This window comes from Ixodes scapularis, unplaced genomic scaffold, assembly GCF_016920785.2.
Source record: "Ixodes scapularis isolate PalLabHiFi unplaced genomic scaffold, ASM1692078v2 PGA_scaffold1__304_contigs__length_218370807, whole genome shotgun sequence".
In the NCBI taxonomy this organism is placed as follows: Eukaryota; Metazoa; Arthropoda; class Arachnida; order Ixodida; family Ixodidae; genus Ixodes; species Ixodes scapularis.
This window is the reverse complement of record NW_024609846.1, coordinates 212579405-212594347: the sequence shown is the minus strand read 5'-3', so window position 1 is coordinate 212594347 and position 14943 is coordinate 212579405. Positions and strand designations below refer to the sequence as shown.

The window sequence follows — 14943 nt, the reverse complement described above, 5'->3', positions numbered from 1 at the left end:
GGCCAAACTGGTCGCTGTTTGAATGATAGGTTGCTGGAACATAAAAGGGCGGTAAAAGACAATGCGCAGAATTCAGAAATAGCTAAACATGTTGTAGACTGCAATCACTGTCAGCCTCAGTGGGGGGATACCCAGGTATTGCATAAAGAGAAAGAAAATGGTAGGAGAGTTGTGAGGGAGACTTTATGTATTTTGGAGCGTGGCAATTGTGTCAGCACACCGTCCTTGGGTTTCGGAAGTGAACTGAAACGCTTTCTATGTCTTTAATTTTTTTTTTTTTTTTTTTTTTTTTTTTTGAGGGGTGGTTGAATGCTAACACCGTGTCTGTTCGATAGGCCTGTTATCAGTTGTGGCTGGTCGGTTCCGTAAAACCTTCTCTTTCTTTTTTTTTTTTTTTTTGTGGGGGGGGGGGGGGTGTTTTCATTGTTAGCAGGGTTTGAGTGCCTGTTTCTTGGATTGGAAAGGGGTCAGTTTTTGGTTGGTATGAAAGGAAGGGAGGTAGCATGTGTCATTGGTTCAGTTTGAGATGTCGTTGATGGAGTGGAGAGGAGGTGTGTCGACCTTTGGAGAGGAGGGTTGTTGTGTATATATAAGAGCGGAGGTGTTCAAATAAACTAGCTGTGTTTGAGACGTGTTGTTGTTTTGTCCGTTTTTTTATTTTTCCGTGTCTCCGGTTTACGATGGAAGTTTGTGGTCCCCCTGCTGAGAAAAGTGTGCCGAGGACTGCGGAAGTGAAAGCTAGCGAGATCGACAACGCCGAGTCAGCCGGTGACGGCCTCATGGACGTGGACGCCTTGGCAAGCGTCGCCGCCATGAAGCGACCACGGGACGAACCAGACGTGAACCCTAACATGCCAAGCCAGGAGGAGCCGCCTCCCAAGGCAGCGCCACTTCGGAAGAGACTGCCTGTCAAGTCTAGCAGACTCGCGGACGACAGAGGGGCGGCCAAGCCGCCTCCGTGACTGTCTAACCCGAAGGCTGTCCAAGGTACTGTCCCGGCGAGCTACCGTGAACTCTGCCTTGCGAAGGGAGGCACCATAGGGCCTTTCCTTATTTTCTTTTCCAACTCGCAATAAGTATAGAATCAGCCTTTCGTGTTGCCACTATTAATGTCCGAGGGCTGGCAGCGAGGCGCAGACAGTATCACCTAAATAAGCTTTTTGCAGAACATGAACTCGACATTATTGGTGTGCAGGAAACTAAAGTTCAAAGAATGCAAAAATAATGCTAAAGTAACGCCATCGAATCTGAGCAAGGTGGAGCAGTCGGCACTACGGGATCTTAAATCGGATCAATCAATTATTATTCTTACAGCTGACAAGGGGAAAGGCACTGTTATCCTCGATAAAGAAGGTTATTATGAAAAAATGCAGGTAATTCTTGACGACACAGCGCATTTTGTGACGTTACCGCGGGACCCCACTCCTAAATCGAATCCCGGACAAAAGCTCACCGGACAGAAGCTCACCGGACAAAAGCTCACCCATTTTTTCACAGACCCGGACAAAAGCTCACCCATATTTTCACAGACCCGGACAAAAGCTCACCACGAGAAAATTTTATGTTGGTCTTAACACGAGTGCGGACAACTTAGGTGCATGCGTGCGACACAAAAAGGCAACGATAAATTAAATCTGACAGGCGCATGGTTTGTTGATTTTAGTAGAAACAAGTTTATTTATCGATTGTTTAGAAGCGAATGCAGTGCCCCACTAGCTCCAGCAGTCTTGGTAGATCTCGATGTACATGCAAGCCCTCGCAAATATTTCTAAGACGATTCTGCAGGTGCAGAGTAATTTTTCGCACCCGCTTTACGGTGGGCTCACCTCTCCGGGCTTTTGTCAATGCCGTGTCAACGAGCGCCTGATTTTGCCGTAGGCTTTCAATCAGCCTCAAGACGCTTGGATGGGCGTGGCCGACGGGCTTCTGGAACCCGGTACTCTATCTTTCGCAGGTGTTGCTCATCCGGTATTTATCTTGAAGAGTGGTGTTGTACATATTCCTCAGTATCGGGGGAAACTCCGGTCGCCGTCGGTGCAGAGTCAGGCGAAGGGAAGAATTCGCTCTGGGTGCCGCCGCAGATGGAACAGAAGCATAACGGAAGCGGCCGTTGAAATACGTGCAATCAAAATAGTCCAGTAGGTAGCGATGTCACCGGTAGACTTTTTCCTGGTGGTCAGTTCTTGTGGAACAAGCTGTGGTGGAAGGAACCCGAGCCTATCTAAAATCCCGCACAATTTTTGAAATTGGTCATCTGTCTTGTACTTTTCCAAAAGGCCGAACTCCCGTTCTTTCACAGTATTTTTAAAAAAATTCTCAACTCAATGGTGGATGAGGTACAAGTTCTCCTAAAAATGGTCCAATGTCCATTGCGTCCGCACTTTATTTCAGCCCGTGTTTCGCCCGGATAGTAAAAAAAAAACGAAATCGAGGTGAGCTTTTGTCCGGGTCTGTCAAAAAACGGGTGAGCTTTTGTCCGGGTCTGTCAAAAAACGGGTGAGCTTTTGTCCGGTGAGCTTTTGTCCGGTGAGCTTTTGTCCGGTTACCCCTAAATCTGAGAGATCCCTTGTTGATCACCTCCGCGATCTAAAAAAGAAGAAACGCCTAGACGATGCCATGTACCGTCGTCTTTTTTCTTCTGACGGGTCTACACCTAAATTGTACGGTCTCCCCAAAATTCACAAACCCGAGTGCCCGTTGCGTCCTATTGTTTCATTTATTGGGTCCCCGACGTACAATCTGTCAAAATATCTGGTCGAACTCATCACTCCGGTCACAGGTAAAAATGGTTTAACAGTACGGAATTCCCAAGAATTCGTGGGCCTGGTTCGGGATCACGTCCTAGACGAAGACGACATAATGGTTTCATTTGATGTTGTGTCCTTGTTCACGAATGTCCCCACCTCTCGGGCTGTTGTGATAGCCGAAACACGTCTACGTAGGGATGACGGGCGGCGGAGAAAAGCTCAACGGAGAAAAGCTCACCGGAGAAAAGCTCACCGAAAAACAAGCACATGCGGAGAAAAGCTCACCGGACCCTGAGCCGAGGTGGAGAAAAGCTCACCGAATGTTTTATTCTTTTCATAGAGAAGCTTTTAGATGGTGTTTCTCATTTCGTTTTCACTAATATTAGAGTTCGTCAGTTTAATAGAGAAAAATAACATTTTTATGTAATATTTATTAAATTTATCATGCATATTTCTTGGAAGTGAGGAATCCAGCAGTTTGTCTAATAATACCGCCGGAGGTAAAAAAAATAAGAAACGGTACACCTGTAAAGAGGACAACAATTTATTGATAGCATCACTTTTACCTAAGTCAAAATTTTGGCTCAAAAACGAATGCACTGCCCAACTGCTTCGAGGACCACGGGGAGCTGCTTGTGCTGCAAATAATCCGTGCAGAGGTGGTGCAGTCGGCCTTGCAGTCGGCTTGTCTCCCTTCTCGTCTTCTTAGCGGGCGGCTCTCCACGGCTGACTTGCAGCAAGGTTGTACTGGCGACCGCTTGGTCTTGCTGCAGGCACTCGATGAGCCTCCAAACACTCGGATGAGAATGCCCAACGAGGTGTTTAAAGGTGTTATTCCAGCCCTCGCAGGCGTTGTTTGTGCGGTCCTCCCCTCGCAGCGTTGCTTCCATGACGTTCCAGATTTCCGGAGGAAACTCGGGGCGTCGGCGGCGCACGGTGGTTGTCAGTCGTCCATCTGCTTCCGTTCTTGAAACAGTGCGAAACGTTCCGCTCACGTACGTGGAGTCAAAGTACGCGAGTATTTCGGCCATGTCGTCGGGTGCCATGTCACGAATGTGCTGAAGTCCAGATGGCACAAGGTCGGGAGGCACGAAGGCTAGGCCGTCTAGCATCCCGCAAGCCTTCCTGAAGGCGTCGTCGGTCCGGTACCTGTTGATCAGACCCAGCTCACGTAGCTGTGTTGAACAGAAATGTAAAATTAGCAAACACATATGCATACACATAAATGCGAGCAGCGAGGGGTAAGATAACATTTGAAACGCTACAATACACTTTTATTGGTAATTTCATGATGCGCATTAGCACCCTAATAACTCTCCTTGCCTATCGTATTTCACATTATCCCAATTAGCCTTCAATACGATATTAAATTTATTTTGTTATAAAGGATTCAATAGAAATCATTGTTTACTGGAAGCTGTATAACCGCACGTTACCTTGCGATGGGTACTCTGGCACAGATGAAAGAAACACCCCCTGGATGCGAAGTCAGGTCCGAAGACTTCCCTTGCTGCCCGGATTGCAGCCATCTCGTAATCACTCACGATGACGCTGGGGTCTGGAAGGTAACCTCTTGATTCGCATGCGTCAAGGACGGCCCGAAAAAGCTCTTCATAAATCGCGAGGCTCTTGCCAGCAAGGAGAGCGTAGACGCAGGCGACCGAGCTTTCTCCGACTGCGCACCTGAGCACGTAGAGTTGTTTGAACAGCGCGGGGCAGACTGAAAACGTCCCGTCCATATACCAGGTTGAGCTCGTGCTCAAGGCTCTGAGCTGCTCGCTGCTGGCAAAGACGAGCATCCGGTCCCGCCGCTCCGATCCGTTGTCATAAATGAGGAACGGCTGTGGCACTTCTCCTCCGGTCGTTGCCCAGATGTCCTCCACCTCGAGCTTAGCCGTGGATTCTGGTTCCGCTGGGCGCAGCCGGCTTCTTTGCTGGCGCAAGTCGCGACGCACAGTCTCCAGGCTTCCAATATTTGCCCGCACAGCAGCTGACGAACTACATAACGCCTGGGCCAAAAGCTTGCTTGGTGATTCCGACGTTTCTTGCGCCTTTCTTTTCAGGTCCATTCTTATCTTCGTCACCTTAACGCCGTCTAAGTCGCTGGCATGGTTATGCTCCGTTACTGACCAGAAGCGAGTGATCTGTAATGCCGAAAAAGGAAGACCGCCTTATGAGACGCTGCTTACTTAGAGGGAAGCTACGGAGCTTCTTGGAAAAAATGAGTTAGAAGTGAATTCTAGTGTATTTTTACCCCGTGAACCCGAATACCCAAACCATTTGCTGCGTAAGTATTGTTAAACGCGAGAAAAACGCTAAAGACAGTCGCTGTCCGTGACGTCATCGACGGCTCTTTTGGCTGCCCAAGGCTAGGGAGGCGCGGCTTCAGTCCTATTTTGAAATAGCTCGTATGGCTCTCCGGCGCGTCGCATTGAAATACAATTTTGATATCTGTTAATCTAAAGGCCAAATGAACGCAATTCCAGCGTTTTTTCTCAAATGTAGAAGTGCCCCATCTTCCCTTTTGAAAACACCAAGGCAGTTTAAAATTTCATAATTCAACAAGTTCTTACTTTTTCATCGAAATATATCAGCTTTGAAATTATATTCCTTTCCAAAAATTAAAAAAAAAGATAAAGTCGGATAATAGTAAAAATCGGTTCACGTTGGAAATTGAAAATACGCCTAATTGCACGTGAAGGAAAAATTGTAAAATAGCCAGGAAGTGTTATGGACGAACGGATAGACAGAAGTGGTATTTTGGGGAAGGAGCACTCCTGATCAGTTCTTTACACTGATCTTCTTGATCATTTTTCTATCCTAAATTTTACCTCTCTCCATCTCTTTGTTGAAACGTACGTGCGGTGCGTCTTCGTTGTTCAGGAGATATATTTTTGCTAATAGGCAGCTTTCATTATTTTTAAAAGTCAAGAATCAATGAATAAATAAAACATTAGAGTCTAAGCACATCCACAAATCATTTTTACCCCCAATAAATGCAAAACCTCTATATTCTGCTCAACAATGGGAAGAAAACTAAAGATCCCATAATAGCATGCAACACAAACATAGAAATATGCCCCAGCCCGTAGCTATTTTCTGCTGTCAAAACAAGGATTGTTATACTCACAGCATGGTCCGTAGTTATTGCTCCCTTGCACCCGCCTGTCCGCTGCTTACGGCACTGCCACCGGATCCAATCCTTTTTTGACTGCTTTTGCACGTAGTCGAAACCGTTAAGCAAAACTTTCGCCTTACCCTTGTTCGAACGAATTACCTCCATGATGACAGTCAGAATACTGATGCGGCTAAAATGTTTGCTTTATATAGCAAACGTCTTCAGGAACTAGCGTTCGACTGTACCACCATCAACCAATAAGATAAAGGCAAAACTTTCTAATGTGCGATTCAAAAAGGAACCGCTAAGTGACAAAAAATATCTTTTTAACTTACCGGCTTGGCTTAATAAAAAAAAAAAAAAAAAATTCTTAACCCAACCCCGAGAAACAACACAACAAAAGGTGTAAACCATGCTTTGAAGTTACCATGGAAGGGGCTTAAAGGGACCATGAAGGCAATTTAATTGTTTTATTAAATAAGGTGTTTTCGGACGCATTGGGGTCCTGGCATGCCACACAATTTTTTCTAGAACGTTGTGACTCTTATTTTTGTACCTGTAAATAAATTTGCGAAACCGAAACAAACATTCAGATTTCTTCCCTTTTTCGCCTCTGGAAAGAGAAGTGACGTCAGGGAGCACTGTCGGCATCGGTAGGATTTAGTGCACACTCAGTGTGGTTCCCGTGGTTCGCTCTAGTGCACGGCGGTCTGTGAAGACAACCTGGAAGAAATGGACGACAACGCCGCGCTCGCAAACGAGTTTGAGCTCCCGTTCAGCGACCTCACGCCGACTGAACGGGAGATGCTGCTAAGGACACATAACTCTGGATTGGCGCTTTACGAGGGCGCCCCAGACCTACCTGACACCGCTGTCCACAGCTCTACGCAAGACGACGGTGCGCAACCAAATGCTGCGCATTGCTGCATCGGTCGGCAGTTTATGCAAACTAACGTCGCCCGATCGACCGCACGTCTTTAGCCGACCTTTCGCGCAACGTACTACTGCACATAAACGCGGCATGATTGGTGAGACACCAGTTCGCAAAGCGAACACGAGACGACGCACGAAACCAAAACCAAAAGTCCGCCGCCCCCGGCGCCCGTACCTTTTTCTTTTTTTTTTTTGTCCATGGTTGCTCGATGCTTTTTACGCGCCCGATGTAGCAGTGCGGGATGCGTTCAACCAGTGACAAACGGAGGGATCGCTTCAGATTATGCTTTTATACACGGTGTGAAACCTATTAATTCCCAACTGCAACTTCAAAAGATTATCCAACATTCAAATAAACATTTTTCATCACATCTCACCACCAAAATTGAAACCAAGAGCGCGTCTATCATTTGAACCAATCGCCAGACGAGGTGCCCGTTGTCGTCACGCTTCGGCGCACTTTAGTTCACCTTTCTGCCGCCGCCTCGGTGGGGTCTCAGGCATCGTTCCCGGCGCTATTATTACCGCGCCTGTTTGCTCGATTGGTGCGGCACCCAAACTTCTGTTCGGGCTAGAACTTGGTCAACAGTATCTGAGACGTGCCTGACATCCATTTAAATCCTCGAATAAAACTTCGAAACTGCCTTCATGGTCCCTTTAAGACACAAAGGAATATCTAAAATCAGTCACGAGAAAGAACGCAACAGAAGGCGTGAACTCTGCTTCTGAATTAGCGTGGAAGGCGGAAGCAGGCCCTCTAGTGAAACGTCGGCACAGATCTGACGCTTCGACCCCCGTGTGCAACTATGTAGGTCATAGAAGGTCCCTGCAGTGGCACTATCGCACAAAAGCAACGCGCGGAGAAACAAGCACGAACGGCTAGAAAGCGGGCATGTGCGTGGAAGAAAGAAGTCTTGACATTCTAATCACCGCTCTGTTCTGTTTTCGATGCTTACAATAGCTTCCAGGAGAGTTTTAGGCGTCGTACTGTTGACAGTCCCGCTTTTGTCCTGTCCTAGGCGGACGTTACAATAAGTTTTTGTTAATGCGACCTCGAATAATTCGATCGCGTTGAAAAGTCCCGGGACACATTTGCGCATGTATTCCCAAATGGTTTAATTCGATCTTCGAGATCATTCGACATAAGTTCACGGTCCTGTAGAGGTTGAATTAACAAAAAACGTACTGCATAGCTTTGTAGGCTTTTTCTACACTCCAAGTTCATATAATTGTCAGATAGGCTTTTATTTGCCTACTAAATAATCTACAGAAAACATTTGCCCGTAAGATATAGTTGCGAGCAATGTGCCTAATCGGTTCCACAAATACTGCAAAAACAAGATAAAGTTTCAAGTTATTAACCTGACTCATTATAATGGTGTAATAAATTGCTCTATGTGATGGAGGTTCCAAGAGCTTCGCTAAGAAAATAATACATAAAAAAAAGTGGTGAGCTTTCCTCCGCCTATGCCCCAGGACCAGTGAGCTTTTCTCCGCATCTGCCACTTTTGCGGTGAGCTTTTCTCCGGTGAGTTTTTCTCCGTTGAGCTTTTCTCCGGTGAGCTTTTCTCCGGTGAGCTTTTCTCCGGGATTCGGGATGACAGCCTCCCATCACGCACATCGTTAACGGTGGATGATATTGTAATTTTGCTGCGTTTTTGTCTTAAACAATCGCATTTTACGTTTCGCGGACAAATTTATCACTAAATTGAAGGATGTCCAATGGGTAGCCCAATTTCTGTTACAATGGCAAATCTGGTTATGGAGTATGTGGAGGAAACTGTCCTTGAACAGGGTATGCTCCCGATAGGTTTTTACAAACGTTATGTGGACGACACTTTTGTAATTTTAAACAAGGACCATGTTGCTGACTTTCATTTAGCTTTAAACAATGTTGAATCATCAATCCAATTCACACATGAAGTTGTACAGAACGGTGCGCTGCCTTTTCTGGATGTTAATGTGTTCCGACATAGTAACGGTCGCTTAGATACAACAGTGTACCGCAAAGCTTGCGATACAGGCAACCTCTTAAACTTTAACTCGCACCATTCTGTCGAACATAAAAGGGCTGTCGTAAAAACCTTACTACATCGGTCCGAACGAATTTCTTCTAATCTTCAATTGCGCGCTTCTGAAGATGCTGTTATTGTTGACCTGTTGATGAAGCGGAATTATCCGAAACGTTTTATTGATAACACGCGCAAACAGATGGGGCAAAGAAGAAGTCAGGATAATGGACGACTTAGGACAGGGCAAGTAACAATACCCTCTTTGAGAGGTGTTTCTGAGTCTATTCGCAGGGCCCTCGCCCCTTTGAATATCCGTACTGCTTTCAAACCCCATCGTAAACTACGTGACCTCATTTCTAAACCTAAAGATTACACCCCCCCAGAGTCCCAGTGCGGTGTTGTGTATAAAGTGAATTGTCTAGACTGTGACGCATCCTACATTGGGGAGACAGGCCGGAAGCGCTGCACTCGCTTAAACGAACACAAAAGGGACGTGGCGACGGCCACGCATGCGACAAGAGCGAAGACGGAACTCGTAGACCATTGTTGGAATACGGGTCACTGTTTCGACTTTGAGAATGCGTCCACTCTGGCGCGCGAACAAAGGTGGGGTCCACGCAGGTTCGTGGAATCATGGTTCATCCGAAGTGACTCATCAGCTTGCAACTCGAACCGCGGCCCTTTCCCCGATGTGTACGCGGACTTGCTTAAATAGGACTGTTGAAGTTGTTTCTCTCATTCCTGCTTGTAGGTTTCACTGACGATGTTTCCTGCATGGGAGACGAAACGTTTGATTAAATTGTTAATCTTGTTGAGTAAAGTCGGAGCAGTTTTTTTTTTATCATAAAGTTCAAAGTCAAGAAAAAGCGGACCTCATGGTGCAGCCCTTTAGAACGCGGTTCAATGCTTATATATCACATGCGGACGGATTGTCCGGAGGTTGCTGTCTATTTATTCGCCGCTCACTAGATATCGTTGAGCAGGCTGTAGTTGCGCACGAAGGCGGCCGCTTTGTGTTGTGTGATTTTTCTTCAGAAAATGTGGACTGGCGCGTTATTTGTACCTACGCACCGAATCGCGAGCGCGAGCGTAAAGAGTTTTTTTGAAAGTCTGAGTGGGTACCTTAAATGCGAAAGGGCTATTATTTTCATTGGTGATTTTAATTGTGTATGTACGCCAGAGGATCGCGCGACTTCGATGAACCATCGGGATGCAAGTGCTTCTTATCTAAATTCTGTTGTTGCAGAAAACGGCTTGGAAGATGTGGCTAGATGTACATCTCCGGGCAAGGTTCAGTTCACGCATTTCCAAGGTCAAAGCCATGCGCGTCTTGACAGGGCTTACATTTCGCTCGACTTAGTACCGTCATGTGAATGTTACGTTGTCCAGCCTGTATCGTTCAGTGATCATACTTTGGTTATGTTTAGCAAAGGAAACAGGCTGAAAACTCCGCGGTGGGATTGGGCGCTTTGGAAACATAATAATACTCTTGTTAAAGATGAGGTGTTTACCGAGAAAGTTCGTGAATCTTTTAAAAAATTGTTTCAGAATGAAGGGATGGTATGGTGCGCAAAGTGGGAGCTTTTTAAAGAAGAGATTAAACTTGATGCCATCGAAAGAAGTAGCAGTCTTAGTTACCAAAAGAGAATAAAAGAGAAAGAACTGTGTCAAAACTTGCACATGCTTCTGATCAAAGAGAGCGCGAAGCCGGGTGAGTTTGCGCAGGAGATAAGAAGTGTTAAGAACCAAATAGAAGCAATCGAGGCAGAGAGATATAGGGGGCTGTCGTTCGTGCGCTAGCGGAAAAGCTTTGGCTAGGCGAAACGCCGACGAAACGAGCTCTGGGTGATGAAAAAAGGTACGCGCGTCGAAATGAAATAAAACAAATCCTATACAAAAGCACCGTCACTCGTGATAAGAAAATCATTGAGCAGGCGTTTGTCGAATACTATCGGGATCTTTTAGGGCGGAGTGCTCCAACGGAGGATGGTTTTTATAATGAATTTTGTCCCTGATGCCAAAGCTTGAGGATGACACGCGTGAAAGTTTAGAAGCACCGATATGCGTCGGCGAACTCGAAAAGGCTATCGATGAGTTAAGCCCGGGGAAAACACCGGGGCCTGATGGTCTAGGTGCTGACTTTTATAAAATGTTCAAAACGGAGACAGCTACCGCTCTGTACGAAGTGCTGGTTGAAGCGTACGAAAAAAATAGGCTGCCGCCGTCGTTTGTAAAGAGCCATATTGTCCTTATACCCAAGTATGATGATCCAGTCAAATGTTTATCAGTCTCTTCTTATAGGCCAATAAGCTTAACAAATGTGGACTACAAAATTTATATGAAGGTAATGGCCCGACGGCTTCAAAGTGTTATTAAGTGTATAGTTGGGCCGCATCAGACCTGTGGCATTAAAGGTCGCACCATTTGTACTAATATTCATGTCGCCAGAAGCATTCTCGAATGTTGTGACGCCTTTGATGGTCGAGTTGCCATGTTGCAGCTGGACCTTGAAAAGGCATTTGATCGTGTGTCACATCAGGCTCTTTTCAGCATCTTGGAATATGTAAATGTTGGCTCAGTTATTTTGAACGGTCTAAAAATGGCTTATGACGACTGTACGACACGCATTATTGTGAATAAACGCGTTAGCGAGATTGTCAGAGTTCGATCTTCTGTAAGGCAGGGCTGTCCATTGTCACCTTTGCTTTTCGCCATCTACTTAGAACCCTTTTGTTTAAAATTAATTCAAAATGAAAATATCCGCGGTTTCAAGCTTCAGTCTTGTGAGGTTAAGGTTCTTGCGTATGCGGATGATGTGGCCGTTTTTTGTGGGGACCAGGAGAGCGTGCGTGAGGTAGTAAATGATGCTTCATCTTCTTGCAAAAAATCGGGTAGTGTAATCAACTGGGGAAAATGCGCAGGTTTTTGGCATGGTAGCTGGGCTTTTGGCATGGTAGCTAGTTCATAAAAACGCCTGACGTTTTTATGAACGTTCAATGGACAGCGCTGCCCGCGAAGTATCTCGGTGTACCGCTTCAGCGCTACCGGGATACAACGTAGTACTGGAGTGAAGAAACGGAAAAAGCTAGATCGAAGGCAGAAGGGTGGAAAGGCCGTGGTTTGTCAATGTTCGCGCGGGCCACTGTTTGTAATCTTTTTTTGATAGTAAAAGTTTGGTACGTTCTGCAGGCACTGTCCATGTCGCGCATAAATGTTCAGAAGATGCACCGCGTGTTCGCGGTTTTTATTTGGAGCTCAAGCTGGGAGCGCTCTAGCCGTACAAATTTGTTCCGACCAGTTCAGACGGGGGGACTCGGTTTGTCTCACTTGTTTATCCGGCAAATTGTTTCTCGTTTCATTTTCCTTCGTGATCAAAGTAATGAACTTTTACGTACAGCGCTACAGGTGCGATTGAAAAATGTTCTGCCTGAGTTTATCGTGTCTTCAAGTGACGAAATATGTCGGACTGTTCAAGGTTACACGCGGGAAGTAGTGCTTTCCTTTCAGTTGCTGAAGGTGCGTTTTTCTTTGGAATATCTCAGTGTTGTTTCACGCAAAAAACTGTATAAAGATTTAGTTGATGTGTTATTACCAATCCCTATGTACAGGTCTGTATACTCTGATGGCCCAGGACTGGACGTTCTTAAACGGGTTAAAAGAATGCCAATAAAGCCAACAGTAAAATCATTTTTCTTTACATTGCATTGTGGCGTTCTGCCTGTTAAAGCGTGGCTAGAGGAGAAAGGTATATACGTGCCATGGACAGTCAACTGTCTGCTCTGTAAGAAACCTGAAACAGTTGAACATGTTTTTATCGAGTGTTGGGATGCCGTTTTTTACTGGGACATCCTACAACGGACCCTAAAGAAAGATCTCCCCATTACTGCACAAGGCATTCGCTTTTTGTCTGTGGAAAATGATGACGGTATCCCGTATGACATGTTTATGGTCCTGGGCCTACACAGCATATGGACGACAAGAATGGCCGTCCGCCATGCGGATGCGAACGTGCGCTCAGTCAGAGAGAATTTTATTGAAAGTGTAGCCTACATGCGAGAGGTATACGGGACACTGCCAGTACCTCCTGATTGGATGCCGCTATTTGATGAATTAATGTCAATGAAAAGATTTTAATGTGTCGCGTTGGCCAAGTGTGGCCTTCGTGTTTTTAACCCAGTCTTGTGTTGTGATGTTAAACAGGCAATAAATAAAAAAAAAAAAGAGCCCGGCCGTTGCCTAACGGTTATCGTGTTTGCTTTCCACGCGAAGAGCCGGGGTTCGATTCCTGGGAGCAACGCGTCGTTTATTTATTCTTGCAATATAGTGTTCAGGTAAATTCAAGAACTCTGTTGCATGTTGGAGGTTTTCTACGCCGCATGGAGCAATCTTCTACGCCGACTGTTCTTCTGGAATAATCTTCTACGCCAATTGCTCCAGAAGCCCACGTGTGTACAAAAGGGGCTCAGCGTGGCGAGCCCGAGGCAGTCTCGCCCCAGTGTTCGGTCCTGCTGTTACGCCGCCATCGACGCCCGCGACGCTCTATTGTTATCTTATGTCTCCTTCTTGTTTTGGGCACAAGTTCACGCCATTAAACATTTAGTTTGTTTAATTTTTAATCGCTTCATCAATTGTCATTCCTGATATGTGTGCTCTGGCATCAAACTATATAATGCAAGCAGATGTAGTAAGCAAGCGTTGGACCTAAAAACGTGAGCAACTTCTGACCAATTAGAAGTGCAAAGACATTCCTAAGTTCCTTGAAATTCCCGTTGCTAGATATGTGAGACTACTTGAAACCGTTTATTATAAAACGGCTGTCTAGCATCTCAATAAAATAAGTTATTGCAAAACCAAACTTAACCGGTTTTTAGGAACGTGTAACCGGTAGCCGAAACCGTAAAAATAAAAACCGTAAAAAATCGATACAAAACCGAAATCGACAGGAAACGTTAACCGTAACCATAACCGAAACGCTATGTTTTTCAGTTTGAGTCCCTGCTTCCCGGTCATGAACGCGGCAATCTACCAGTGAACGGCCCAGTGTGACAACGTTTTATACACTTTTTTTTAAGAATTCAAAAGAGTCTGTTTATCCTCATTTATGCATTTCTATTTAATAAAAATGTTCTACTTCAGTTACCGTGTGTTGATTCTCTTGGCCCATATTTTAGATCATAAGTTGTATATGCGATAATCTTGAACTTGTAGCTATAGGGAAGTGAATGAGAGCTCACCGTACTATAATTACGAAAGTAATATCTTATAAACTTATACTGGCCCAGAAAACTTATTAAAATATATTTGTCGAGAGCTATAAAACTGATTCACTCACGTACGTCTAATTATTCGCAGAGTATACCAAAATAATCTACATTGAGAAGCATAGAATGATGCTTTGAAAGACACTAAACTTATGTACTTTATAACGCTTAGAAGGCTGCTTTGAAGTATACAGAAATGGACTACTTTAAAACGTTTAAAATAACACTTCGAGTATACTGAAACTTACATTGAAGTAGATGTCCTTTTACTTAAAAGCATGCTTGAAGCGCCTTAAAAATATCATGAAATGTTACTTCGAAGTCCGCTGCTGCCAATTAAAAGAAACAAGTATACTTTACGAATTGAGGTGAAGTGTATATTTTTTTGAAGTGATTATATAGATACTCAAAGTGCCCCGGTTTTTCAGTAAAGGTTGGCACGTTCCTTTTCACAAATCTCAATCCAATCTATGCTTGCAATGTTTTCACTGAATTTATCTTATTGGACTGTTGTGATTGGTCGGGCATAAACAGGTTTAGATTATAGTTTAAATCATACACTTTTGGTCTTAGTAGCAATCAAGGGCAGGTGATCATTGTCCTCGCGCAACTCCCTGCTTGCGTTGATGCCGTTTCAGAATGAGTTATAAAAACATCTAATAGTTTTTCCAAGTTTTAGTTATTCGAATTGGTGTTTTTATTTTATTTGTGAAAGCGTATACCGCCAACAAATGTTTCAGGTCACGGTTGTGTCCTGAATCTGCAAACATATCAATGTTGAAATCGCCTCCCCACACGAAAATATATCTGTAGTTAAAAGAAAATTCAGAAATACATAAAGGAGACTTAAACATTTACAATATTTCCTTCTG

General features: G+C 44.9%; 1 protein-coding gene and 1 pseudogene across 1 annotated transcript; both read right to left on the bottom strand.

The window, feature by feature from the left end:
• Window positions 1-1689: 1689 nt before the first annotated feature.
• LOC115309869 lies at window positions 1690-2288 on the bottom strand (annotated as a pseudogene).
• A 1043-nt stretch (window positions 2289-3331) lies between these two features.
• On the bottom strand, window positions 3332-3958 carry LOC115327049. The gene has a single exon (XM_040223293.1). It carries the CDS (start codon window positions 3956-3958, stop codon window positions 3332-3334), a length of 627 nt encoding a protein of 208 aa, XP_040079227.1.
• Window positions 3959-14943: the final 10985 nt, after the last annotated feature.

Coding starts and splice junctions, on each gene's coding strand:
- LOC115327049 (XM_040223293.1), bottom strand. CDS start 3,958: ATGTGTTTGCTAATTTTACATTTCTGTTCAACACAGCTACGTGAGCTG.